Genomic DNA, 26,923 nt, shown 5'->3' with positions numbered 1-26,923 from the left:
TTTTTTTTGGGTCCTCATGTCTTCCTCTTTACCCATTAGAAGATTTGATTTGCAGTGTGATTTGTCAGCAGCTCCTTGCCATAAGTAATGCCCCTGATGTCTCTTTGTAGAATTTCCAACAGGTTGGCATCAGTCAGAAAGGTAGCACTGACACAGGATGCATCCATGGAAAACCCAGCTTAGAGCAGGAAGGTGATGTTCTCCCAGGTTTTATTTTTCACAGCTGAATCCTGATGGGATCTGAGGTTGCTCAGTGTTATGAAATCCAGAGCTTTTTTAGTGAAGGTTTTCTTAGGGAGTGTGTCTGAAGCTTGGAGCCATCTAACAGAAATAAGCTCTGGTGCTGTTCCTTTATGTGGGACAGAAGTGAACCCAGATGCCTTCAGGGAAGGATGACTTTCCTGATGGATGCAGCTCACCCACCCCACGTGGCTGTCAAACTTACAGATCTTGGCTTAGCAGCTTGGGTCTCTGGGTCTCCATCTGCTTTTACTTCAGGAAAAAGGCAGAAAAAAGGGGACACAATCCTGGGCACAGCAGCACAGCACCTTCTAAAAAATGATGCAGAGCTTCTGCTGCCCTGCAAACTATGGGGCTTTGGAGAGGGTTTTAGTGCAGAAGGAGCTCCTGGGGCTCTGATTTAGTTCCAGTTGCTGCTCCTGTAGATTCCTGGCAGGAAGTGCATTTTGCAGGGGTGACCAGCAAGAGTCATCACCTGACTCTTTATCAGCTGAGGGCAGCTGAGGTTGCCCTCATGTAATGGTTATTTCTACAAGGAGTAGATGAAGGAAGCAGCAAAGTGTGTATTTATACAGAGGAGGCCACTGCTGGAGTTTCCAGAGATTGTGGACACAATCCTGTCATTATTGCTGCCACTAGAAAAAGATGAATAAATGTTATTTTCTGCCTGGCCAATAAAGCACAGGCATTATTCACATGTTGCCTCTGAAGGGCCTGTGTTTTTAAGCAGTTTAGGAAAGAAATAAAGGATTAAATTTAAAATTGCATGAAATAAAATTTACATCTTTCAGTAAGAAAACAAAGTGGTTTTGACCTCCTCAGAAGGAAGCTCTTACTGATCCTAATACCTTAGAATTCTGCATTTAAAATTGCAAAACTCCCATTAAATGAGACTTCCAAAAGTGACTTGAGAAAATAAGTCCTGACTTACTGCAGTGATGAATGGGGGTGGGTTGATGATGTCTCTTATGAGCAAAGCCATGGGTTCCATGTCTTCTGCCTCAAGATCAGAGATGAGAGGTGCTCTGCAGGGTTGCAGAGCCTGGCTGTCTCAGGGCTGCAGGAGCTCTCAGCAGTGCTGCTCACAGAGCAGAGTTTGTTCCCTGGTGAGGCTGTTGGCTGAAAGTGCCATGGAGAGTTCAGTCCTGCAGAAAGTGCAGCAGTACCCTGCCCAGGATCCATCCTTTGTGCCATCCTTTTTCTGCTCCCATCCCTTTCTCCCTGTCTCCTGCTTGAATATGGATCTGGAGACATTTTTGGTGAAGGATTCTGTCTCTGCCCCAGTTAGGCAGAAGCAGAACAATCTGGGCTGGAGAGGGAACTCCAGGTGGCAGTGGCTCCTGGGAGGCTGTGGCACAGGGCAGACTCAGCACTGGTGTGTGCAGAGGAAGTGGAAGCTCCAAACAATTCCTGATCCATGATGCTTCCCATAGAAATGCAGCTGAAAGAATTCAAATTACTCTCCTGTATTAAAAATATTCATCTTAAGATGGGGTTTATGGGAGTACCCAGGACCACTCCTTGCCCCACTACATGTCATAAAAGCCTCTTGTAATGAGTCTTGAAGGTTTGAATCACAAAAAAAATAATTGCCTTCTCCAAAAAGTCTGAAAATTTACAGTAGAAGGAATAGATAAGACAGAAGACAATAGCCAGACACTTCAGGAGAACTGACTCATTCTGCTGGATGCCCGTTTGCAGCTGTGGTTCAAAGGAGTCAGATTAAGGAAAAAAAGATGATTTCACTGATGAGTAGCTGAAGTCCTGAAGCATAAGATGTGATTGCAAGCATTACATTAGCATGGAACTGCATGTTTAAAACTGAACTCTCTCTGTCCCAAATACAGCAAAGTGGAATCATTTAAGTGGGTTAAAACTGATATTTAAAAAGCTAAACTTAGATACTATCTATTATTTGATTATTGTAAGTATGCCAGGCTGGCAGGAAACAGCCTATAGTATGTGAAGTATCCTTTCTGCAGTTGTATAAAAAAGTTATGTTTTATTCTGAAAGTCTCATTTAGGCTAAAACTCCAGATTAAATAGATTACACAGGTCCTGGCATATCATTCATCTCTTCCTTAAAGACTTAATGCTCATCAGACTCAGAAAGATAAAAATGTAGGAATTAAAAAAATCATGAAGGACAGAATGGAAGCTATTATTAAGCCATTACCTGAGTCAGTCACACGTTCACATTTCTATACTGTCTATACAGTTCTGGTCCTTCCATCCTGCAGATAATAACAGAACTACCTCACTGGTAGGAAGGGTGACAAAGAAGGTGGCAATAAAAAATTTACGTTGAGAGGAGGAGAGACAGAGTCTAGGAGGGTTTTTTTTTTTGACAGGGCAATTCATATCATGTATGAATTATATGAAGATAACAAGTAGGAAATGGTAATTCACAGGTTTTTAAAAACAAGGAATGGAGAACGTGCCACCCAGTTGTCAGGTTGCAGGTGGAAGAAGTGAAAGGAGTTTGTTTTTCACTCAAGCATAATTGTCAAACTGACTGGCACAGGTTAATGAGAGAGCCAAAAGTAGAAATAGAAAGAGATAAATGAATTCACAGGAGTAGATGGGTTCATCCATTTTTTTATACACGGGATAAATCTTTAATCTGCTTTTAGAGGGGCTCTTTTGGCTTAAATAGACATTTCCCTTGCTCCACTGTTCTTACATGAGGCAATGCAGCAAATTTACAGCTCCTCAGTGTAGGGGAAGGTGTGAGTGAATTGCCAGTGCTAGGTTTAATGTTATACCTCTAAAAACATGAAGTGTTCCTGATGCAGACAAGTTTAAGCCATTCCATCTTTCCACAATAAAAAAGGAGGTGTGGCCTACTTGGCAAGTTTGCATGGTTTTAATCTTTGCTATAAAGATAGGATCATGTTTGATTTATGACCAGTGTAGTGGTGCCAATAAATTTTCTAGTGTTGGCTGCTGTTACACTTCTGAGAGAAGTTTGCCATCTTCTGCTTCTTTTTAGGTTAGAAAAGCCTGTTGTGTTAAAAACTGGGTGGTAACAAGTGCTCTGTTCTCTTGCTTTAGGGCCTTGGCAAAACAGAAGACACTGTTAAAGTGCTTCTGTAGCTTTGAAAATGCACCTACACCATAGTTCACTTACTATAAAGTGCAGGTTTTTTAACAATACACTCTCAATATCATAATAAAGAAAATATGACACAAGTCTGATTCAGGTTCAAAATGTGGATGTAATGTGAATTGTATAAATGAAAGTAGGTTTAGACTGATAATGTTGCATTAAAATAAGAAATGTTCTATTTTATTAACTATATTAATGTAGTTGCTTTACCAAACTTTGTAGTGTGAGGAAGATTTCAGGTGCAAGTCCTGCTCCAGAAATTGAGTGAAGCCACCAAAGCACCTTACCTTTGTGTGTGCAGGTGTGTCCATGGCCCTGCTCAGTGCATGCAAACACTCCTCTGTCCTTTGTCAAGTGAGGGAGTTCATGGGATGTGTTTGGGCATGTCTGAGATCTTTAGAAATGCTTCACCAAACTATTGAGTCTGATTTGATGGGAATTATGGACACAGACAAGCTCTGGGAACCAGACCTGACGAGAGTTTCCATATAACAATGGGAAGATGAAAATGGGTCTGATATTGCTGAGAGCTGTAGGATCATGAAGGGTGGGAAACACCCCTGAGATGGAGTCCAGCCTTTGACCTAGCCCTGCCATGCTCACCACTAAACAGTGTCCCCAGGTGCCACTTCTGCCCTTTTTTGAGCACTTCCAGGGATGGCAACTCTGAAATCCCAAACTCTGTGCCTGCTTAGGCTGTGGGAGCTTAATTATGGCCTCTGTTCTTTCACTCCCTGCCACTCCCAGAAAAGAAATGCTCAATATTTCATTTGCTGTTGGCACAGCTGGACAGAGATGCTGGATGTCCCTTTGTCAGAAGGGCAGGACGTACAGGATGGTGGCTGGAACACAAGTGCTGTCATCACTATTTGCTGGTGACAAATCACCTGGTTTGCTAATCACAAAGGATTGTTGGGTAACACAGGTCAGGACATTTTCTCCTCGGAGTGAAACTCTCACCTGTGTGCAGGTTAAAGGCCGGGCACTGGCTCTGCTTTGCTGCTGCCCTTTTCCCATGAATGTTCCCCTTGCATCCCTGCTTTGCTTCTGTTCAGAGCTCAGAGCACACAAGCAGCATTTTCTTGTCAGAACTTGATTTCCAGTGCTCCACACAAGGAGACAAATTTCACAACAAAGAGCAGGGAAGGCTCTGACTGCCTTGGCCTGGAATGGTCCTGCCTTTGTCTCCTGCTCCTGATGTGTGATTCCTGTCCACATCTCCACTCTCTGGGATTATTTGCACTGAAGTCTCTTTTCTCTGTTTGACAGTGTTAAGTATCATTTAAGTGTGTTTATTTTAGGCTTCTACACAAGAGCTGTGGAAAAGAACCATCATCTAAATAAGAGTCACAGCCTGTAATTTTGCTTTTGACAAAAAAGTACTGATGTTTATATGATGTAAATGCAAAGGAATGGTGCATAAATCTGGTTAAGTGTAGTTTAATATCTTGTGTGTTTTTTAAAAGATTCATGCATCTATTTGGCCAGTCTCCAAGGAGAGATCCAGGCTTAGACTGTCAAACAAATGGATTTTTAACACATTTCTGTGTAGTTAAATCTAGTTTGGATGTAGCTGAAACTTCAAAACCCTGAAAAAAGCAGAAAAAATTATTTATGCTAACTTTGTATGCATGTACCTTTCACTGTGCCATCTTTAATGGCATCAAAATAAGCTCAGGAAGGCTTGTTTCTAAACATTTTTCTGTTACACATTCACTTAGAAGAAATTCTCAGTTGTGCTGGTGTTTTGTATATGAACTTTACTGGCATTTCACTGTAGATTTTCTGTGCATTGGTCTTCTGAGGTTCCACCAGGTTCTGTACATTAGCTTTTGTAAGTATTTCTTATGCTTTCCATTTGCAGGGAATATTTGTGTTGCAACTCATTGGGCAGGATTAGAATACTGCAAGAGAAAGGGCTTAAGCAAAGTTCTTTAGCAATTGTCTTACTTTAAAAAAAGTATTTATATTTATATTTCTGGTTTGCCTTGGTGGTTTTCATTAATCGATGCTAACTTTTAATAGTGGTGTTTTAAGACTGAGTGATCTTAGAGCTATTGGAAATCCATCTTGGCTGTAATCAGGATGGCTGCAGGAATGCTGTAGTTTGAGTCATGCCCTGTTTGTTTTGTTGTGATTTCTGCAGGTATTTGTGTAAGCTGTCAGACCAGGAGCTGCGGCAGAGCGCGGCCCGGAACATGGCAGATTTAATGTGGAGCACGGTGAAGGAGCCCTTGGACACAGCCTTGTGCTTTGATAAAGAAAGTCTTGATCTTGCATTCAAATATTTCATGTCACCAACTCTGACAATGAGATTGGCTGGGCTGAGCCAAATAACAGTAAGAACTTTTTTAAAATACCAATTATGTTTGCAAAAAATGTTTCTTGTTGAGATTTATGATTTACAGGCTTGTTTGGGGGGGCTTTTTTTTAATGTGTGAAAGCAGCAGGATCCTCTTACATGCAGCCTTAGGGGATTGCAGCCACGGTGGTGAGGGTAGGGTTTGCTGGGAGCTGACTCCAAGTGCTGCCTGTGTTTGCGCCATATGGAACTGGCTCACATTACCTGAACATTCACTGAACAGCAGCCTCAGAGCTGGCCTTTGTGACAGCTGGGTTGAAATGGAGCCCCCTGCCACAGCAATATTTGGTGTTGAGAAAGGCTTTTAATCTGTTTGCATTTTTAGCTTTGCAGCATCTTGACCCTGCTGCAATTAGCTGCTGCTTTGTGTTGCACAAACCTCTTTTTCTGTCCCTTAGTGCAGTCTGCTTCTTCAGAAAGAGCATTTCTGCACTCATCTTTAGCACAGGGTGCAATTGAAGAGGTAAATACCTGCAGCATCAAATGGGAAACAATTAAAACTAAAAACATCCCCATCTTTTCCCTTTCCCATGGAAATGCTCCACGTTGCACCAGGCAAGATATATTGGGTATTCTTGATTTGTCATTGCTGCCTATCACCACAGAGAAACAATCCCACAGAAGGGCAAAAGTGAAGTTTTTATCCATCTGAGCCTTCTCAGTTTTGTGTTTTCTGAACATATTTGGCCTTCTCTCTTTTGGTGATGTGGTGTCACTGAGTACAAGTTTACTTCAACTTGATTTTGCTTCTCACTGTAGCCATATGTAGAAGTACCTTCAATTTAATAAATGGCAATTTAAAGAGATCTCTAAGTACTTTAAATCAGATTGTTGCTGGCTTTTACCCAAAGTAAATATTTATTTACATACAGGTAACTTACTAGCTTGTAAAAACAGGCTGTGAACTACATCCACCACTATAATTGATCTTAAAATCTGTTTCCACTTTTGCATAGTTCCAATTACATTAGATTTCAATTCCTATAAATACTTTCCTTTGGTTTTATACAATTCTCCTTGTTCAGCTACCAGTGTCTGTTTTTTTGTGTATCCTTGCCAAAACAAAGTCTGAAAACAAGAATTTTTCAGCTGCTTTATTTTTTCAGGCATTTTCTAGCTCATTTAAGGGAGTGTGAAGTTGTGTTAAGTAGTTATATGTTTTCACCTGTTGTGATTGATGAATATTGCTGTAAAAATGAGAGTTTTTAAAGAATAGACATGTATTACCAGAAGAAAAATTTTACAGTGTTTTTAGACTCAAGCAAATAGATTTCAGCTTGCAAAAATGGAATATTGTAAGCTAATTTAGGCTAATAAGTTACTGAGTCTGGGTTTTTTATGTGAATAGTCTTTAAAACTGCCCTGAAACACTGAGACAATTTTATCTTCTTATTCAAATCATAGAAAGTTTTATTTTTGTTGTTACCTCGTTTCTCTTCCATTTCATCTCTCAGTCACCTGTAGAGGTGGTTCAGCTCTAAAATACCCTCTCTGTCCACTCTTGCCTCACAAACAGAATGTTATTCTCCTCTCCTTTGGTGCCTGGCTCTGGAGATGAGCCCAGGGACAGCTTTTGGTGCTTTTTCTCTGCTGAGGCCTTTCCACCTTTGTGTCCTTTATCATTGCCACATTTGTGTTGCATCAATTGAGTGTCTTTAGTGCCTTTAGTTTCTTACCATGTTTCATAGATAGTAAAAAATGAAAGGATTTTTTCTCTTCTGGCATTGAAGGAAACAAAACTTGAAGTGAGAAACCTGTAAGGAAGAGAGGGAGAGCAAGGTGTTGCAAACTGTGCTTTGACTTGTGCTGCTGGGGCAGAATGCTGAGAGTTTAGCTGAAGTTATTGGAAATATTGTTTGCAAATCCCAGTATGAACAACCAGCCTTTGTCAGAATTGCTTTGGAGAAGGATTTGCTATTATGGGAGGTGTTGGGCAGGGGTGAGCCTGGATTTAAAACTGGTGATAGGAACAGCTCAAGACTGTCATCCTTTCGAAATATTTTCATTTGGAGGTGAATCTTGAGAAAAATCAGTGAGCTTCCACTTGTTGTCTGACCCAGCTCTAATTTCCACTCCTAAATATGTTTCATTTGAAATTCTCTGTTGGTAACCAATCTATTAATAATTGTGTGCTCAGGCTCCCACATCTCACCAATTGCAGTGCATGTTTACCAGTTGGGTTTTTCCAAACTGTTTTTCCCCCCTGAAGATTGTTGAGATTGGACACAAATAACTCTTGAGAAGTCTTTACACACAGAGTTACTGAGAAGATTAGTGAATTCACCTGAATTATAGAGTGCATGTACTAGACTTCTTTCAAGAGAGTAAATATTTTGACAAAGTTATGCAACAAGTTTAATTTTAACCTCAAAAATTCACATTAGTGTGCCTTTAATTCAATTTTTTTTTTTTGGAAAGTAAGTTGCCAAGTAAGGTCTATTACATAATTTAAAGTATTTTTAAAAATGCTGTGTACATGCAAAGAATTGGATACAGAGCCATTGATGCTGAGGGAAGAAGTGGAAAAGAGATGCAAAACTTTTAACAGGCTGGTTTTTTCCTCTTAAATTTAAGAGCTTGGACATGTTTGAAAGCTTCATTTCCTGTAAAAATGCATGATTTTTCTTCTCTAATTTTGTCTAAACAACTTTCTTAAAAACATATAAAGTCCTGTAGTGTCACTAATATTATTTTGAAATATAAGAAAACTGCCTCAGCAAATATTTGGATGAAATTGTAATTTTTTTCCTTCCTTTTTCTAACTATAGAATCAACTTCATACCTTCAATGATGTGTGTAATAATGAGTCATTAGTTTCAGACACAGAAACGTAAGTAGGAACCTTATTCTGAATTCTTCAAGTGTTTTACATGATTGCATTTCTTCTCTGTTGTTGTTGTGGATTGTACACAGTGGGGGAGCAGGGAAAATCTGAGACATTTATTAGAAATATTCTAATCAGGGGGTTAATAAATGCTTTTAAATGGCAACTGTAAAATATTTCTGAATGTTTCTGGGTTTGGTTTTTTTTTGTATTAAAATACTTAATCAAGGTAAGCTTTAGAAAAACACAGATACTGAAATAATAAATACCTCTAATGGCCAGTTATTTCCATGGTGATATATAAATAAGAACCAGCTAATTCAATCCAATTCATATCATTTTTGCCATTTTCTCATTTCTCTGGATTATTTGTTGAACCAAGACTTATATTGCCATCACTGGCTCCCAAACTTGTTACTTTTCCACCCAGTTTGTGAGGCAATGCTCTTGTTGTTTTTTTCCTTCAAAGTCCTTACTTGTGTAACTCAGGTGTGTTGAACAATTTTAGAGGGACTCACATAAATCTTCAGGAAGATTCACCTGTGGGATTGTATTCCAGCCAGGAAATGTATTCACTTCTCTAGTAACTCTCAACTTAATGGTGGAACTGTCAAGGATTTAAATTAAAAATATGTATTTTGGTAGTTGAAATAACTGTTCTTATGAAATAACAGGCAAAATGTGTAAATTGTAGACTTTTACTCATAATCTACTTGTTGAGTTTCTCTTGGGGGGGGATGTACTCTGCTGATGTTGGGAGCCACAGACACTCTCCAGTTCTTTATTAATGGCAAGTCTCTCACAGCAGCAGTGTCTTGCTTTTGTCTGGATACTTTTATTACAAATTGCATTTGAACACTTTCTGAAATCTGCCTTCAGTCATGACCACAATTCTGGAGACTTCATGAAAAAAGCACCTTAGACATTTGAAGAGAAATTTCTGGGAATATGTTGCTATTTTAAACACAAAGAACCAGAATTGAGGGCACTTTTGCTTCTGTGGAGATGTGGAAATACCTTGGGAATAAGAAATAAATAGGAAATAGTGCAGGAGGGGAACATGTTGGGAATGTGAGGTCCCTGCACTGTCCTCCCAGTTCCTGGTGTGTTGTTACACTGGGACTGACAGACCTCAGATTTACCCAGTTCTTCTTCTTCCCTCCCACTGAAAATCTGAAACAGAGGTTGTTTTTAGGTCCCAGTCACAGGTGATTGTGCCAGTTCAACCTAATACAAAGCTGTTTGATTTTCTGTGTCACATGTGAAAAGGAGAAGTTACTAAGGTGGAAAAAGAGAAGAGTGGTTAAATTTCCCTGCAGAAGAGCAGATGTACTCTGCAAGAGCATCAGAGTTATTTTAAAGCTGAAGGAAATTGTCAGATTCTCCTTTGGGATATTACTTTCTTGGCAGGGGCATCTGTAAACAGGCTGTCATTTGAAAGGAATGCAGCACGAACAGAAAACGTTCTTTTCCACTTTTGTAGTATGTGATTTTTTAAAAAAATCAGAATTCCAGTTGTTCTGATGTTGTACCTGTAAGGTTGGTTGCAAGCCAGTATCCAGCATTGCTGCTCATCTTCAGATATCTTGTGGAATCAGTGTTGTCTTCCAGCCAAGTAATCAGGAAGGGCTGGAGCAGAAGGATGGGGAAATGTCTCACTTCTCCAGTTTGTCCAGTACAAAGCTTCCCTCTCATTACAGACTCTGCTCATGAGAAATTTTTGGATGAAAAGGCACTTAGGGAGTTGGCAGTGACTGAATGAGCAGCAAAAGGAAAGCTTTTCATTCCTGTGTTCTTTCCTCAGTGGAGAAAGGAAGTCTTAAGAAGTTTTATTTTGTACCTTTGTAGCCTCTGCAGATTTGCCAAAAGAAGATGTCCTGCATTATGTCTGGTCATCCCCATTATATGTTTTGACTTTTCCAGATGCATTTGGAACTGTCAACCTTTGGGATTTCTCCTTCTGTATCTTGATAAGGTGGGTTTGCGGGAGGTACCTTTAAAAAAAAACCAGCTCTCAGTTAGTCCTGGCTCTTCCCTGTTCAGAATTAATAGCAGGAATTTTTTAGCAAATATTTTGCTATGGTAGCTTCCCACCTTTATCCTCAGCACTGCAGTTTTTCCTGGTAAGACAAGCTAAAGCATCCTCTGTCTAGGAAAGCACTGGATTTCACAGATTGCACTGGGGAGCAGCAGAAAGCTGAGGCAGAGGGATCTGGTTTGTAGCTGCAAGTGTTGGTTTGTGTGGCTTTTGAGATTTCATTTCCCTGTCCTCTCAAGGGCTGAGCTTTGTGCTGACCGTGCTCCAGGTGTGGGCAGTGGCTCAGCCACCCAACTTCATCATTCCCTCAGAGATGGACTTCTCATTTAGCTGGTCCTGCCTCTAAAGATAGAACCAAATTCTTTGCAATCTGAGGTGCTGAGGAGTGTGAAATCTACTGAAGCTAAAAATAACAAGCCTGAACAGAAGAGGCTCAGAGTCTTTGAATAAGTGATTCCTGCAACTGTTTCACTGATGTCACTTAGTGAGAAATGATGATGCCTTTCAGGAAGTGAAAGATACTCTTTTTTTTTTTTTTTTTTTTGGTGTTACTTGGACCAGAGGAGGAAAAAGTGTTGGTCTTTTCTTTGGTGAGGACACTGTCAGCTTCTGGAAATAACATGTGTAAAGAGAGATTTTGTTTTGCTCTTCCCTTGGCAGGCAGCCAAGTGTTCCGGTTTCAGGTTCCAGGTTGACACTGAGGCAACTTCCTGACTCATTTAAAAACCTTGATTACCCTCACTTGAAAAGCTTCCTACAGAGCAATTTCAGGTGTCCAAAATTCCTTTCACAGAAAGAACTGGAATATTTCTTCTTTCTTTCCTTATTTATTGAGATATTCAATTGCAAGTTCTGTGTTGCTTTTTCCCTTCGCTCTTTTACCTTATGTTAACTCTTGCTATCTCCATTTTTGTCTGAGCTTACTGACTTGAGTTTCTGGCAGCATTATTTAAACACCTCAACTCTCTCTGCCCCATTTCAGGGATCTTTTCAGATTTTCTCTGAAAAAAAAAGGTGAATTTTTTCGCTCAGCTCACGAATGTTTCTTTCTTGTGGCCACACAGCAGTTAAACAAATATTCCAGATGATGTCAGAGTGGTGGTTTCAGAGCATCAAAGAGGAAAATTTGTGCTCAGAAGCAAAAACATGTGCTTGAATGTGTGTTGGGAAGGTGCCTTCTGTATCCTCTTTGCATTTCTGATCCTAAATAGTTGAGATCAGGGTTTCACATCTGTTGTTGTGTTATAGATCCTATTTCAGTGATGTTGTCAGGAGGTGTTAGTGTTCCTCCCTTGCAAGCTGCCAGTTGCAGAGCTGCATTTTTCCCTTGGAGCTTTTCTGTTCTGTGTTCAGTGACGTTGTGGACTGGCTGTTGTGTTCCATCCAGCTCTGAGCTGGTGTGTTTTTGTAGCTTTGTGGGGAATGGACTGCTTGAATAAATAAAGTTTTCTTTGGGGGGGGGTTACTTTGCTGTGGGATTTATTGCTGGATTTGGGTCATGTGGGTACCAACTATTGCACCACAGCCTTAGATTAAAATGTTTCCAGGACTTTAACCCAGTCCTTGCATAGAGGGGTGTTCTTTGACCTGCCAGGAAAATGCATAAACTGGAGGATAAGAATGAACAAAATTCAGTGCAGTTCCAGACATCAAGTTTTATCACCAGCTGCACAGTCCCCCTCTCTTCTTTGCAGTCTCATAGAATGCTTGGGGAAACTCATGTCAGAAGTGCTTGAATTACATTTCTTGGAAGTAAAGCAGTTATTTTTGACAGACATGAATTATCTGTGAACTCCCATTAAAAAATCCTACAGAGAAATGGATTAAGTGTTATGTACAGTGCCAGTGTAAGAGAGATTTCGAGACAATTAAACCAGAGTAGCTGCTACCTTTGCCTTTTTATTCTCCTCTCCTCCCTCAGCCACAATACAGAGCCATAGAGAATATCAAGTTCTTGAAATAACTTTTCCTATTGCTACCCAATTATTAAATCCATGATAAACACCTACTATGTGTTACTGCCAAGGTGAATTTTCTTACCCCTAAAGTCTGTCTGATTTGGATATCTAATTTGTGAAGCCATTCCTTGTGCTGCTCCTTTGATGTGAGAGGGAAAAGCACATTAATGCTTTGATCATAATGCATGATTTTCATTTTCACTCTCACCATTTCCTTTAATACAAAAGAGTAACTTTTTTTCAGGAAAACCTTTGCTGAAATGGAAGTGTTCAGAAAGGAAGACAGACACCCTTCATTTACTCTGAAATTTGCTTTTTTGGTGAATCCTTGAATCTGATATTGTAAATATATTCCTTAGTAAATCAAAGAACTAAACACTTTGTGGGAGTAATAACTTGATGATTTTAAAAGGTACTGATTGCTGTGCCCTCAGCCAAATTTTCTGGGAGGAGAAGTTCTCTCTGGGAAACACAAGGGCTTCATTCTGCCTTGCACAAGGATCCTCTTGTTTTTGGTCACCCTCAGCAAATCCATATCAAATGCACACTTACCTTCAGAAATCTGAGATGTTGTTTTACCAGAGTTGAGCTCACCAGAAGGATAAAGAGTTTGTTACTGCTGAGAATACATCCATTAAAAAAGGCATTTCTTCAAAAGAATTAGCTGTGGTTTTTCAGAGTAAACATGGAGTGAATTAGAGACAGAGAACTACCATGGTAATTTAATAAAATGTGAAGGCACTCATTCTAGAGGAGAGCTTTTGTTCTTTCCTTTGGAGTGGTTAAAATGCAACATATGACTGGATACAAAGGCTGATGGGTGTTGTGCCATGAGCAGAAGGGTTGGGATAAAGAGACCCCATGAGGAATGTGTCCTTTCATACTGGCAGTGCCAGTGAGCCCAGCAGTGGTTATTTATCTGGGATTCCTTCTCAGAGCTGCAGGCTGAAAAACTCAGATGCAAGAAGAAAGGAAAGGTCTTCCTTCAGCCTTGGTTAGCCAGAAATGCAAACCCTGGCTGAGTCACAAATGTGCATGTGCCAAAGTTTGGTTTGGGTGCTGGGGATAGCTGGGGTTTGCTTTGGGTTTGAAGTGAGGCTCTGTGGGAAGCTAAGGACGTCTTGGATTCATGGAACAGATGCAGTTTATCTTTTCAGTTCCTCTTTGAGCAGATTCTCTGTCAAACTGACTTTGCAGTGTGAAACTCATTTATTGATAAACCAGAAATGATAACTGCTGGCAAACTTTTGTACCCTGCAGGCCAGTCATTCCTTCAATGTTATGGGACATTATCTTTGAACAGTGGGGGAATATTTGAATGCCAGTGTCCTGGAGTTAGAAGAGAACAGTCCAGAAAGGATGTGGAGTAACAGGAGCTTTGCTCCTTGAGCTCAGCCATGAGGATCAGGCAATTCAAAACAATTGGAGCACTGGCAGCGTGCCCCTGAGTAGTGAATCCTGCAGTGTCTTTTTACCTAGAGAATCCTGGTTCCTTCTTGAGGATGATAAAGATTGGCAGTCCTGGATTTTAATAGTGACCATAAATGTGACATGAGCTGGAGTGGTAAAAATAACTCTTCCTCAAGTCCTCCAAGGCATCCCCCCCTCCATCCTCTCCTCCCTGTGAGACACAGCTCTGTTATTCCAGGGCCATTTAAACCAAGAGCTGGGCTTTGAATGTTCTGATGTCCTGTAATTGCTTCTGGTGCCAAAATCAGGGTAAACAAACGTTTGCTTGAAGAGAAGGAATCAAAAGCAGCTTAGGCACTGCTGTGCAGACAGGGCAGTGCTTTCTGGAAGTTCAGCTTTTGTTTTGGCAAACTCAATTTCCTTGTCCTGGTCAGTTTGGATATTTGCTCAAGGAATGGCACTGGGTAAAGGTCTCTGTTGGTGTGGATGAGCAGAGTGAGAATTTGGAAGTGTCTGTGTGCTGCATGTGTGTGAGTATGACCATGGCAAATGTAGTTTGGGAGAGCTGCTATTTGTGTAAGAGAATCTCAAAATATATCCATGGCTTCCTTAAGAAAATAATTTCTGTCACTCCCACCTTTAGCTACATTTCAATACTTGTGGAATTTCATGATAAACTTGGATTAAGTAGCAGTGTGAGAATCTTACCTGAGAGGTCTTTGCAATTGTTTGCACATGGTCTGTTGCACATTAACTAATACAATTAGTACAATTATTGGTTGTGTTTGCTGATGATCAGTGGGGAAATGTTGATATCTGGCATTAGTCTTCCAGCTAAAGAAAAAAAGTACAGAAATAATTTGCTTCCTGCTTGGAAACATGAACATTGACCATGGTTTGTGTTCAGAAGGTTTTGGTGCTCTCACTGCAGCTGCAGATAGCAGCTTGCAGGATGTGCTGTGCTAGAGAAGAGCACTGAGTAAATATTAACAGGCAGATCATTTTATGTTTCCACTCTTTTTTCATCTCCAGGTCAATTGCAAAAGAACTTGCAGACTGGCTTATAAGCAACAATGTAGTTGAGCACATTTTTGGACCAAATTTACATATTGAGGTTTGTATTTGATTATTATGAATTCAGTATAAACATGGAGCATGAACTTGTTGTTCTAGTAAATCTTTCCTCACTATGTTCTCACTTTGCAGATCATCAAACAGTGCCAAGTGATTCTGAATTTTCTTGCAGCTGAAGGGAGACTTAGTACTCAACATATAGACTGTATTTGGGCTGCTGCACAGGTATATATTGAATTTTTGTAATTGCAGGAGTGATAAAAGAAAACCAAAATAGAAATTAAGTTGATTTTGTTTCACATTTTAAAGTTCAGTATTTTGCTTTTTCTTGGCTGTCTGAGCATTTTGCTGACAAAAATGTCAAGTTAGGTAACTGGCACAGTTACTGGGTTATTTATTAGATGCAAAATATCACCCTGGCTACTTTTATACAAGGAAAAAAATGAAGCTGTATAGCAAGGACAGAGTGTTTTCACTGAGAATGGGGATGAAGGTTGTAGGCTAGTTGCAGTATTTTTACTATTGTGCTAAATTGCCTTGCTCCTGTGTGTTGTAGCTTCCATCTCTGGTACTCCTGGTGGGAACAATCAGGTGAAAATTGTGGCAGTGAAGTTTACAGCTGTGCTCCTCTGCTGCTGTTAAAGTCTATAGAAGGCACTGAAATTTTATTTTTTGCTTGCTAAAGCTGGAAACTCTGATAGGCTTTTTGCCTTCAGAAAGATTTATTTGTGTGCTACTTTTAATGGGTCACTCTGCTTGTTATTTTAGGTTGTGACATTTTTTATTTAGGGGATTTGAATACAATAGGCATGAGCTGGCCTAGGGAACACACTGTTACAACAGGTTAGAATTTAAAGAGGGTTTTTTATGTGTTCAATATTTCTTAGTCATTTATTTCAATCAAATAGTACCGAACACACATTCTGAACCAGTGTGGTCCATTGTCATTAAGACATGTAGCTGGAATGTTAATTAAATGCTCATTGGAACAGCATTTGCTCCACCATTTTTCTGTGTCAGAGTAATTAATAATTACTTCTTTTACACTGCATTTTAAAGCAGTATTTTCACTTCCTTGATGTTTTCACACAGTATGTCACACATTGTACAAGCTCTGGATTTTTTCAGTGTATTTTATACTGTTTTAGTAATAATATAATTCCCTAACTTTGATAATGCTTTTGCAGTTTTAGGTGTTCATTTTGACATAGTGATATTTTCACAATATGTTTGATATCAGAATTGAGCGTGTCCTGATCACTTCCTGTAAAAGGCTTAAACCTCTAACGTTGTTTAAAAGGCTGACACTTTTAGGCTGAAAGAACAGAAGGCCTTCAAGTGTGTTTTCCACTTTTTAAATGAACTTTCAGATAAAAAATCATCTTCCCTAAGTTGAAGTTATCTCAAGATGTTTAAATGCATCTTTGCATAGAACCCACATGATTTCCTTCCACTGTGAATCCTGTGAAAGTTGGCCTGTACACAGTGAATTGCTGACACAGATATTTTAATGCCAGGAAGGCAAAATGAAAGAAATCATGAAAAAAACCCTTTTGAGGTGCAAGTGTGGTAACACACGTAAGAATTTTTTTTTTCTAGAAGTTTCCTGTAACCATTATTTTATTTTTTGAATAACGACATCCTTACAAACGTAAAGAAACTCTTTAAAGTGGCTGTGAAAAGCAGCATTTAACCAAAGAGGAGTGATCCAGGAGCACTGTCCCTTTCATGTGGAAATGGAGTAGTTAGCTGAACACACTGTCATATTTTTTGACATCCATCCCTGGAAAGACAAAAGATTTCTTTATAATCCTCACACAGTCTGTTCCTGAGTAGTCTTTATTTGTATTTACCTCTGCTAATAAGGTAATCATTGCAAATACTGCTTCCCTCAGATTTAGCATAATATTTTAGAAGTTATATTTAAGTTCAAATACAAAACAAACTTCCAGTTCTTCTTTTCACCCAATCTCTCAGAACTAGAACTAAGGAAGGAGCTGTTGCATTTGATTTGTACCTTTGTGGGCTTTACAGTGTCAAAATTACTTGAGTCAAAATAGCAAATCTGCCGGAGTTTGAAATTATTCTACAGCTGCTCCTGAGAATTTGTACAAAAATATTTATTTGCTGCAATATTTGATTGATTTGTTGATTTTGCTGTTCCTGTTACCTTCTCTGTTTGTACCTTGCAGCTGAAGCACTGCAGTCGGTACATACACGACTTGTTTCCTTCTTTGATCAAAAACTTGGACCCTGTCCCACTGAGACACCTCCTTAACCTTGTCTCGACTCTTCACCCCAGTGCTCACACTGAACAGGTAAAGACAAGGCCAGCAACACCACTGGCATGAGAAAAGCAATTAAAGGAGTGTTCAACAACCATGATGGGTTTGTCTTCCTAAGGGAATATTCCCTAATGCAGAGAGGGGAAACTCTAGGAGTAAAGTTGTCATGTTTCTTCAATTACACCTTTCCTGGCTTTTGAAGGATAATTTTTAGAGATTATGTAACCACTGATGGAAGATTTTAACTCCCTGTCTGAAGTTAGAATGTGTTTCACACAATATTTAATTGAATTGTTTATTTTGATGAGTTTATTTTGGTGAGCTGTAGTATTGGCCTAGAGAAAAATGAACAGTGGCTCTTTCTATCCAAAACCTGCTGCTTAATGGGACTGTTCCCTGGTTTTCTTTCCAGACCTTGTATTTGGCATCCATGCTGATCAAAGCCCTGTGGAATAATGCACTGGCAGCTAAGGCTCAGCTGTCAAAACAAAGCTCCTTTGCATCTTTACTGAGTACCAACCTGCCCATGGGAAACAAAAAAGGTGTGTGCTTTTCCAGTAGATCTGGGAGTTAAATTTGGAATTTTCATAGTCTCCATGTTGAGTTTGGACAAAAAGCAGGTATAGAACTTTCTCCTTTAAGTATTTTTTAAAAGTGTCATGCTGGTATATTTTTCCAGCAGAACTTGAGGCTGTAGATGAAAGCATGAAAAGTCTGAGAGTGCTTTTGGGAAGCTTTGTGTTTCAGACCCATTCTGTTTGTATAGCTATAGTAGTCTGCATTTTTCTTTTTTCTTTTTAATTCACAAAATTATCCATAACTATTCTTGTTCTGCTGCACATCTGTAACTTAATAGCTGCACAAAAAGCTGGCTTACCTTTTACCTAGTTTTTGGTATTACATGCTGTTTCTGATTTGGTGATTTTGTTTTTTACTGGACTGTGTAATTCCCCACAGTCATTACTAAAGGTGCTGCCAAGCCATTTTCCTGTAGTTTCTCTTTCTCTTCATACTGCTGGCTTTTATGAATCATTGACAACTATATGCTGACAGAATGATTTTTAGTCACTTATTTTTCCATCCTGCTTTTTTCCTTCAGAAGAAGAGGAGCTCAGAAGAGCAGCCCCTTCCCCTTGTAAGTATAATTTTAGTTGTACACCACAATCTGGCTCATTTGATTCTACAGTGCTTTTGAATTTGGAACAGAATTAAATTTGAAATTTGGTTTTTATGAGAAATCAGATGAAATGGTGTTTTGAGTAGAAATTTGTATAACCCTGGCAAGAAGAGGCATCAAAGTACAAACTTTGTAAAATGCTCAGTGTTGGAAGTGAAATTTTTAGTGTTGGGGTACACATAGTTTAAGTTATATCCATGTTTCCTTCAAGAATGCTCAATATTTGAGGCAGATTTATGCAATGCTGTTACATTCCAGTAATTACCTGTCAGTGAGTAACTGGGAAATGTGGTTTTGAATTAGGGTCACCAGCAGCAAGCCCTCAAAGTAGTGACAACAGTGACACCCATCAGAGTGGAGGCAGTGACATTGAAATGGAGGAACAGCTGATTAACAGAACAAAACACGTCCAGCAGCGACTTTCGGACACAGAGGTGAGAGTGTGGCTCTGACTCTAGCTAGAGCTGCCTGTTACTGGCTAGGAAATGATGTTTTATCTGTACTTGTTTCCAAACCACCTCAGATAAACGTATTCCTGCATTTGAATTGTGTTCCAGTTAGGTTAATCTCTCAGTAACAAACAGCAGGGCATTGTCACACTGGGGCTCTGTGCCCATGCAAAGTCTGCACATACACCCTGCTAGCAACAAGGTAATGCAGAATATCAGTTATTAAATCTGAATCTTGCTTGGAGCATTTTGTCCTCAGCAACCAAATTGAGAAGGAATGAATGGGAACTTCTAGAGGTGACACATTTCCTCCTAAAGGAAGAATGATGTTTGAATGATGATGATGATGATGGTATTAATTACGTGTTTCCAGTGGTGCTTTATTTTTTCCCACCAATCTAAAAAAACCCCAAAATAATTTCAGGAATCCATGCAAGGAAGCTCTGATGAGACAGCCAACAGCGGTGAGGATGGCAGCAGCGGGCCTGGGAGCAGCAGTGGCCACAGTGACGGATCCAGCAACGAGGCCAACTCCAGCCACGCCAGCCAGTCCGCCGGCAGCCCCGGCAGCGAGGTGCAGTCGGAGGACATCGCGGATATCGAGGCTCTCAAAGAGGAGGAGGACGAAGAGGAAGAAGACAGGAGTCACAATGCCCAGAAAAGCAGCAGGAGCACGGATCTGCGAGGCAGGAAACTGGAATCCCAGGCGGGCATTTGCCTGGCAGATGCGCAGGGGGCAGCGGAGAGGAGCGGCGCCAGTAACGGGCAGGGCAAGGAGCACGTGTTCAGCGCGGACGCCGTGGCGCCCGGGGACGGCCGCCTCCGCATGCTGGACGCCTGCCCCCACAGCGAGGAGGCTGAGCACGACATGGCAGGGGAGATGAGCACTGCTCACATCTCACAGGGCTCTCAAGATTCTTGTATCACTCACACAGGGGACTTCCTTGGGGAAACGATTGGGAATGAGTTATTTAACTGTCGGCAGTTCATTGGGCCCCAGCACCACCACCACCATCACCACCACCACCATCACCACGATGGGTAGGTAGCTTGGCATCCCACAGAATCACAGAATGGCTGCTTTGGAAGGGACCTTAAAGATCATCGAGTGCAGTCCATGCCCTAACAGCTCAACTAAACCATGGCACCCAGTGCCGCATCCAGGCTTTGTTAAACACACCCAGGCATGGTGACCCCACCACCTCCCTGGGCAGCCATTGCAGAACTTTATCACCCTTTCTGTAAAAACCTTCTTCCCAATATCCAGCCTATATTTCCCTTGAAGCAGTTTCTTCTGACTCCTTCTATAACAGAAATAAAAGTGGTAGCAGAATGCTCCATCTGGGCCGAAATTGGTGGATGGCCGTTCTGCTGTAGCTCAGGATAATTTTGTCTTGCAGAGATGATCATTATCACTGACAGTTACACAGATACCTGATTTATTAACATCTGATTAAAGGTATCTCATAAGTTTTGGTATTGAATAAATGAGACAGCATTTAAGAGAATGTTAAAAATGTTTTGCAGAGTGCTGCATTTAGTTAACATTAAGAACCCAACTCAGTCATCATGCTAGTGAGACCTTCAGTTTACTTATCTGTAGTTGTTTTTCCAATTCATCCAAGGGCTGCTGTTCAAACAGATGATTCATCCTGACTTTAGCTTTAGGGAGATGTCTGCTCACTTGTAGTCTACTATAAACAACTTCCTCTTTGATATTGTCCATTCTGATATTCTTCTTTTACAGGCATATGGTTGATGATATGCTTAGTGCAGATGATGTCAGCTGCAGTAGTTCTCAAGTCAGTGCAAAATCAGAGAAAAATATGGCAGATTTTGATGGGGAAGAGTCTGGCTGTGAAGAAGAGCTTGTACAGATTAATTCCCATGCTGAGCTAACATCTCATCTTCAGCAGCACCTCCCAAACCTGGCCTCTATCTATCATGAACATCTGAGTCAAGGTAAGAATGATCAAAGAAAACCTGAAAAACTTGGTTTGTCATTTTGAATTAGTCTCCAGTAATTCAAATAATGAAGTTATTTTAACCATTTATTTGTATTTGTCCAAAGAAACCATGATGACTGCTGAGAGCTTAATGTTCCTCCAAGAGATGAATTTTTGTTTCTCTGTTCATTTGTCAACACAGAAATATTCATTTGTATTTAGTTGTGTTTATCTTTTTGAATCCCCCACCTTTCCATTTTATCTGGAACTTTGAATGCAAGTTAAAACAAATAAAGGCACAAAAGAAGCTAGTAAGTGATTTTTAATAGGTTATTTAAGTGTAAAGAAAGGTGGTACTGAAATGCAAGATTCTTTAAAAGATTTTCCACTCTGAAACTTTCTGCAGTTTTTGTGATGGTGGGTGCACATTGCTGTGATTTTGTACATTTGACATCATAAATTAACCTATAAATGAATTAACCGTAATGGGCTCTAGAGAAGATAATTCTGGAAAAATGACTTAAAATATGACCTGATACTTTTGGGAGTTTGCTATAAAGGGCATTTTATGCTATTTCATCTTAAACTGCCAAATCTTCTGTTTTACTTCAGGGTGAAATTTAAAATGCTCCTAAAACACTTCACAAGAATTATATCATCTTTCCATATGCTATTTTGGCAGCTTTATTTTCTCTTTTACCCTGTTTTTAAACATAGTGGAGAGTAGGGTTGGGGAAGGGTTCATGTTTTTCTTCACTGGCCTGCAAGAACCAAGTTTGCTCTCATCCAGCAGACAGCAAACCCAGTGCTGTTTATATATTTCCCTGAAGTAATTGATTGAAAAGTTTTTATGATAATAATTTTACCCTGACATTGAAAATTTGGATTTTTTTCCCTACACTGCACAGTTGAATAAACTACTAAAAACTTTATAAATCTCTAAATCAGCATATTTTTTTCAATATTTTCCATCTATATTATTTGTCTAACTGAAGATTGAAATTACTGGCTGAGCATGAGGCCTCCAGTGCATTTTATTTTTGACACCCCTAGTTTTGCATGTGCAAATAATTACAGTGTTCTGTGTGCAGTCTGAATTTTCTACTTGACTTTGCTGTTCCTTGAAATGGTATTAAATAGCAGATCAATGAATGGTGCCAGCTGTGGGCACAGAGAGCAGAGAAAATGTCTATCAGTGTTTATGAAAACATGATGAATTTCTGAAACCCTGCACTTAGATGTTGTGGCACATGGAAAAATGCTCTTTGTTTTCCCTGGTTTTCAGTTGGATCAAGGGAGTCCTGTAGTAGGAGGGGAATTTATTGAAATGTGCTCCTGCCCTGCATTCCAGCCCTGGTGGTTATGGAGATAACGCCCTTTGGACCACAGCAACACAGAAAGGCTTAAGAAATACATTAATTACAGTATGATTAAATTAAAAAGCAATTGCATCTGCAGTTCTTCAGTGCTGTTTTTAATTGCACTTTGCCATTAGCCAAAAGCAGTGTAAATATTGGCCCAACTGCCCTGTTGGCTTCTGGTATGGTCTTTTAAGAACCCATATGTGAAAAAAGGCTGCAATTACAGTGTTGTTGCACTTTGAAATAGCCCAAGTTAACAAATAAAATGTGTTGTTGTTTGTGCACTTAGGGAATAATGTTCAATTCAGATGGTTCCTTCTGTTTGTTCACTAATGCTCTTTATATTTTGTGCAGGACCAGCAGTTCACAAACATCAGTACAACAGCAATGCAGTGACAGACATTAATTTGGATAATGTTTGTAAGAAAGGAAATACCCTGCTCTGGGATCTGGTCCAGGATGAAGATGCAGTGAGTCAAATACCAGAAAACACTATTTTTACAAGGGAAATAAATACAAAATATTCATTGACCTTTCTTTCTGCTTGCTGTAGATTCATCTCTCTGAAGGGTTAATAAATGAGGCAGAGAAGCTGCTCTGTTCTTTAGTGTGCTGGTTCACTGACAGACAGATTCGAATGAGATTTATTGAAGGCTGCTTAGAAAACTTAGCAAACAACAGGTAACTTCAACCATAAATGATCTGTTTTATAAGTATCTTATTTTTGCAACATACCAGAAATCCAAGTTGGCTATAATGGTTATTTCATTTTACAAGAAGACAACTTAAACTAGGCAAAAGCAGAAGAATAAAAATAGTTTCCAAAGTGCTGTGGGTGTTTCTGATGCTCCATTTCTTTTTGTTTTTATTTTGTCCTGAGTTTCTCATTTTGTTGCATTTGTTCTCCTTTGTGCCAGAAGTTTTTGCTTTCCTGCCTTTAGTAAAACCAGGTCTGCACCTCAGTCAGTCAGGGGCAAGGTCAGGTGCCTTGGCCTGAGCATTTTATACTGAATATTCAGATTTTACACACAGGTGACTGAGGGACAGCCAAGTTCTTTTCCACCAAGTCTTTTAGGGGATCTAGTTTCTGTGAGGAAGGAGCACCTTGACCTCAGAGAACTTGTTTTAATACCAGCCAAAGCTGTGAGATTGTACTGGTGGGAGTGGAATTTGTTTTCATGGTACATATGACTGCTAGACATCACCTGCTGTGTTATGGTGTTACCTTTTTGCTGAGAATGCATTTGTGAGATGAGGTAGAAGCATGCTGAGAGGTTATTCTCACCTCTGTGTCCAAGGAGTTGCATGTAAAGAAATTGAAGTAAGTGTAGTTCAGGTTGAGAAAACTTCTTGTTTGACTTGATGGGAGATTTCACAGGCGCAGGAAGGACATGAGCCTGTTGGAGCACCTCCAGAGAAACTGATGAGAGGGATGGAGCCCTCTCCTGTGAGGAAGGGCTGAGAGAATTGGGATTGTTCAGCCTGGAAAGGAGAAGGCTGCAGTCCCCAATTGTGGCCTTCAGCTCCTAAAGGGACCTGGGAGGGAGACTGTTAAAACAGCCTGGAGTGACAGGACAAGGGGCAATGGCTTCAGAATCAAAGAAAGTAGATTTAGATTAGGTAGGAGTTAAAAATATTGATTGTGGGGGTGGTGAAGCCCTGGCACAGGCTGCCCAGAGAAGCTGTAGCTGCCCCATCTCTGGAAGTGTCCAAGGCCAGGCTGGATGGGGCTTGGAGCAACCTGGGACAGTGGAGGGTGTCCCTGCCCATGGCAGAGGGTGGAATGAGGTGACTTTTAAAGTCCCTCCCAACCCAGATCACACTATGATTTATGATTTACAGCACTTTCCTTTAGTTGGTTTGCTCACAGATGTGGAGCTTCTCAAAGGAATTTTTCAGTCAATTATTTCAGTTTTGTAACAATCACATCTTGCCATCATTTTTCTCCCTTAGATCTGTAGTAGTTTCACTTCGTCTCCTTCCCAAGCTGTTTGGAACATTCCAGCAATTTGGGAGCAGCTATGATACACATTGGATCACAATGTAAGTAGGCCCCTGTCCCAAGAATTTAGGGGGCTCTTTGGTGTATAAAACCCTGTGAAAGGTGAAGATAATCCAGAGTTCAGCATTCCTTAGCAGAACAAACCATGCCTGGTGTAGCTGTAGGGAATGGACTGACAGAACTGATCAGGGGACAGGGATAATCAGCAATTTTTCTTGGCCTTTTGGATGTGACAGTCAAACATATGCCCAGTTCTGTGTTAGACCTTTTCTGAATGAGGACCTTCAGGAACAGCTTTCATGGGCTCCACAGGGAGTGTTCTGTCAGTCCTACACCTGAAAATAGCATTAGGAAGCCTTAAGGATTGCAAGGAAGAGGAGAGTACAGTAGTGGAAGATGCTCCTGAGATGGAAAAATGAGTGTTCATTCTGGGGGGTTACATGTGTGCCATTTTCCTGTAACAGCTTCTGCTTCCTGGAGCTTTTCTGATCTTTTTGAGCAAACCATAATACTTTCTGTCTTTTAAATTGCCACAGGTGGGCAGAAAAGGAACTGAATATGATGAAGCTTTTCTTTGATAATTTGGTACACTACATCCAGGCAGTCAGGGAGGGACGGCACAAACACGCACTGTGAGTACACAGCTGATTTGGGATGTTTGGGATTTTATGCTTTTAACCACTGGTGCTGCTGATGTGTTCTTGTAAGTAAAGGCTTTCTGTAGGGACATTTCCTACCTAGGGAGACAAAAGTCTGTAAAAACATTTCAAATAGCTCCTTTTTCTTAAAAACCCAACTCTCGTGTCATTTTTTGTTAGACATCGTTGAATATTTGTGTGCAAATTAAACATGAAAGTTTTGATCTTCAAGTTAATTTTAAATTTCATATACTAGAACTGTTGAAATGTTTTAGTTTTAAAATTTGTCATTAGCCTTTGCATGATTTTTTTGTTTGAATACATCCATCTGCACTTTCTAATCTGTGTGATTAAAATCAGGTGTATATAAACAAGCAATGCAATTTCCAGCTCCCCAGTCCCAGAGGAACAGACTGTTCATGTTTTGACAGATGTCAAAGTCAATATGGGCACCCACATCTGAAAAATGTTGCTATTTATGGGTCCAATTTAACTTCTTCAAATCTAACTTCACCCTTTATGTTAGATGTTGCTTAAGTGAGGATTTACTTAGGAAGGTGGGATCCTTTGAGTTCAGGTAAAATGAGAAATTCTTCTGCTCCTTTTACCATCAAGCTTTTACTGTATAAATAGAAGTAAAGTCAATATTTATATGTAAGTTATGAAAATATTTTCATAAAGAATATGTATCATTTGGAATTGGAAATTCAGAGTAGAAATATCAGCATTTTGCAGCTTGGGGGGAAAATAGGGTAGATCCTGCAAGGTGACAAAATGATACACTTGAATTGAACTGTAAGACAAAAAAGCCCCTCCTATCTCCCTTTTCAATTCTCAGGAAAAAAGGACTTTATCTAGTGACAGCTGTTGTGTCATTCTGCTGTTTGGGGTGCTTCTGCAACATCTTCAGCTGGGGTTTGGGTCATACACTGAACTAGAAATTCAGAAAGAAGCTTGGAAGAAACAATTATTTATGCTTTTAAGAGGCAGAAGGATGAATAGTAAAGAAGTTATGGAAATAAACAAAGAAACAAACTTCCATTTTTTGTCCAAATGTTCATTTAGATACAGCCACAGTGCAGAGGTTCAGGTTCGTCTCCAGTTTCTGACGTGTGTGTTTTCAACTCTGGGATCCCCAGATCATTTCAGTGAGTATTTCAGGTTATCCTACCACAGCAGCACCCCAGAGGAAGGCAAAAATGCCTCTTAGCAATCCATGTCAGCTTACTTAATGTGTTCTTTTAAACATTCCATTTGGAATAATCTCTGAGACAGTTTCAACAGAAGGAAGTTTTTTTGGCAAAGGCACAGAACCTGTGTTGGAGTTCAAAATCTGTTGCAGTTCTGTGAGAACAAATTTTGACGTTCTCTGTGCTGCAGTTTTCCTAAATAATAGGATTGTAGTAATTATTAAAGGAAGATAATACATTATGTACTTATGGGCTTTGGTTTGTGTCCATAATGTTCCCAGAGATCTTTTACTGGAGTACTATATTCCAAAAAGAAATAATTCTTCATATTTTAATACTGTAAGAAATTAATTTTCCTTATGAAGACAGAAATTACATTTTTTACAATTAGTATTTGGGTGGTCTCCCTATAGATAGTCAAATTGTCATATGATACATTTATATGCTGTGACCTGACAGAAATATTCTGATTTTTCTGTGTGTTCTTGGGTTTTATGGAATATTTGGTGTTATAAAGGAGTAGTTAAAAATACTTCCCCAAATGTAGGGTTGAGTTTAGAACAAGTGGACATCCTGTGGCACTGCTTAGTAGAAGATTCTGAATGTTATGATGATGCACTACACTGGTTCTTGAATCAAGTCCGGAGCAAAGACCAGCACGCCATGGGTATGGAGACTTACAAGCATCTTTTTTTGGAAAAGGTATGTGCAGAGTTAATTGCAGCCTCATCATTCCAGTAATGAATAGAATGTTTCATTCCATATCAACACTGTTTATTGCATTTCAAATAGTTTCTATGGAAATCATCTCTTCTGTGGTCCAGGAGGGCCCTGCTTGTCATGGAAAGGTTTTTCTCTGC

The 26,923-nt window shown here is 39.9% G+C and overlaps 1 protein-coding gene across 7 annotated transcripts in view; it reads left to right on the top strand.

The window, feature by feature from the left end:
• USP34 (ubiquitin specific peptidase 34) overlaps positions 1-26,923 on the top strand; it is a 112,959-nt gene that overhangs the window by 32,047 nt on the left and 53,989 nt on the right. For all 7 annotated transcript variants that reach the window (XM_084203103.1, XM_084203102.1, XM_084203106.1 and 4 more), the window contains 16 exons: positions 5,496-5,688; positions 8,480-8,541; positions 14,974-15,055; positions 15,148-15,240; positions 17,208-17,333; positions 17,713-17,842; positions 18,400-18,435; positions 18,781-18,911; positions 19,351-19,967; positions 20,674-20,888; positions 22,588-22,703; positions 22,787-22,914; positions 24,187-24,276; positions 24,772-24,867; positions 25,939-26,021; positions 26,611-26,765. In XM_084203103.1, the coding sequence (XP_084059229.1) occupies positions 5,496-5,688; positions 8,480-8,541; positions 14,974-15,055; positions 15,148-15,240; positions 17,208-17,333; positions 17,713-17,842; positions 18,400-18,435; positions 18,781-18,911; positions 19,351-19,967; positions 20,674-20,888; positions 22,588-22,703; positions 22,787-22,914; positions 24,187-24,276; positions 24,772-24,867; positions 25,939-26,021; positions 26,611-26,765 (2,353 nt within the window). The remainder of the gene's footprint in view (positions 1-5,495; positions 5,689-8,479; positions 8,542-14,973; positions 15,056-15,147; positions 15,241-17,207; positions 17,334-17,712; positions 17,843-18,399; positions 18,436-18,780; positions 18,912-19,350; positions 19,968-20,673; positions 20,889-22,587; positions 22,704-22,786; positions 22,915-24,186; positions 24,277-24,771; positions 24,868-25,938; positions 26,022-26,610; positions 26,766-26,923) is intronic.

Source organism: Fringilla coelebs, assembly GCF_963513975.1.
Source record: "Fringilla coelebs genome assembly, chromosome: 3".
NCBI classification, from domain to species: domain Eukaryota; kingdom Metazoa; phylum Chordata; class Aves; order Passeriformes; family Fringillidae; genus Fringilla; species Fringilla coelebs.
This window is presented reverse-complemented; position numbering and strand designations above follow the sequence as displayed.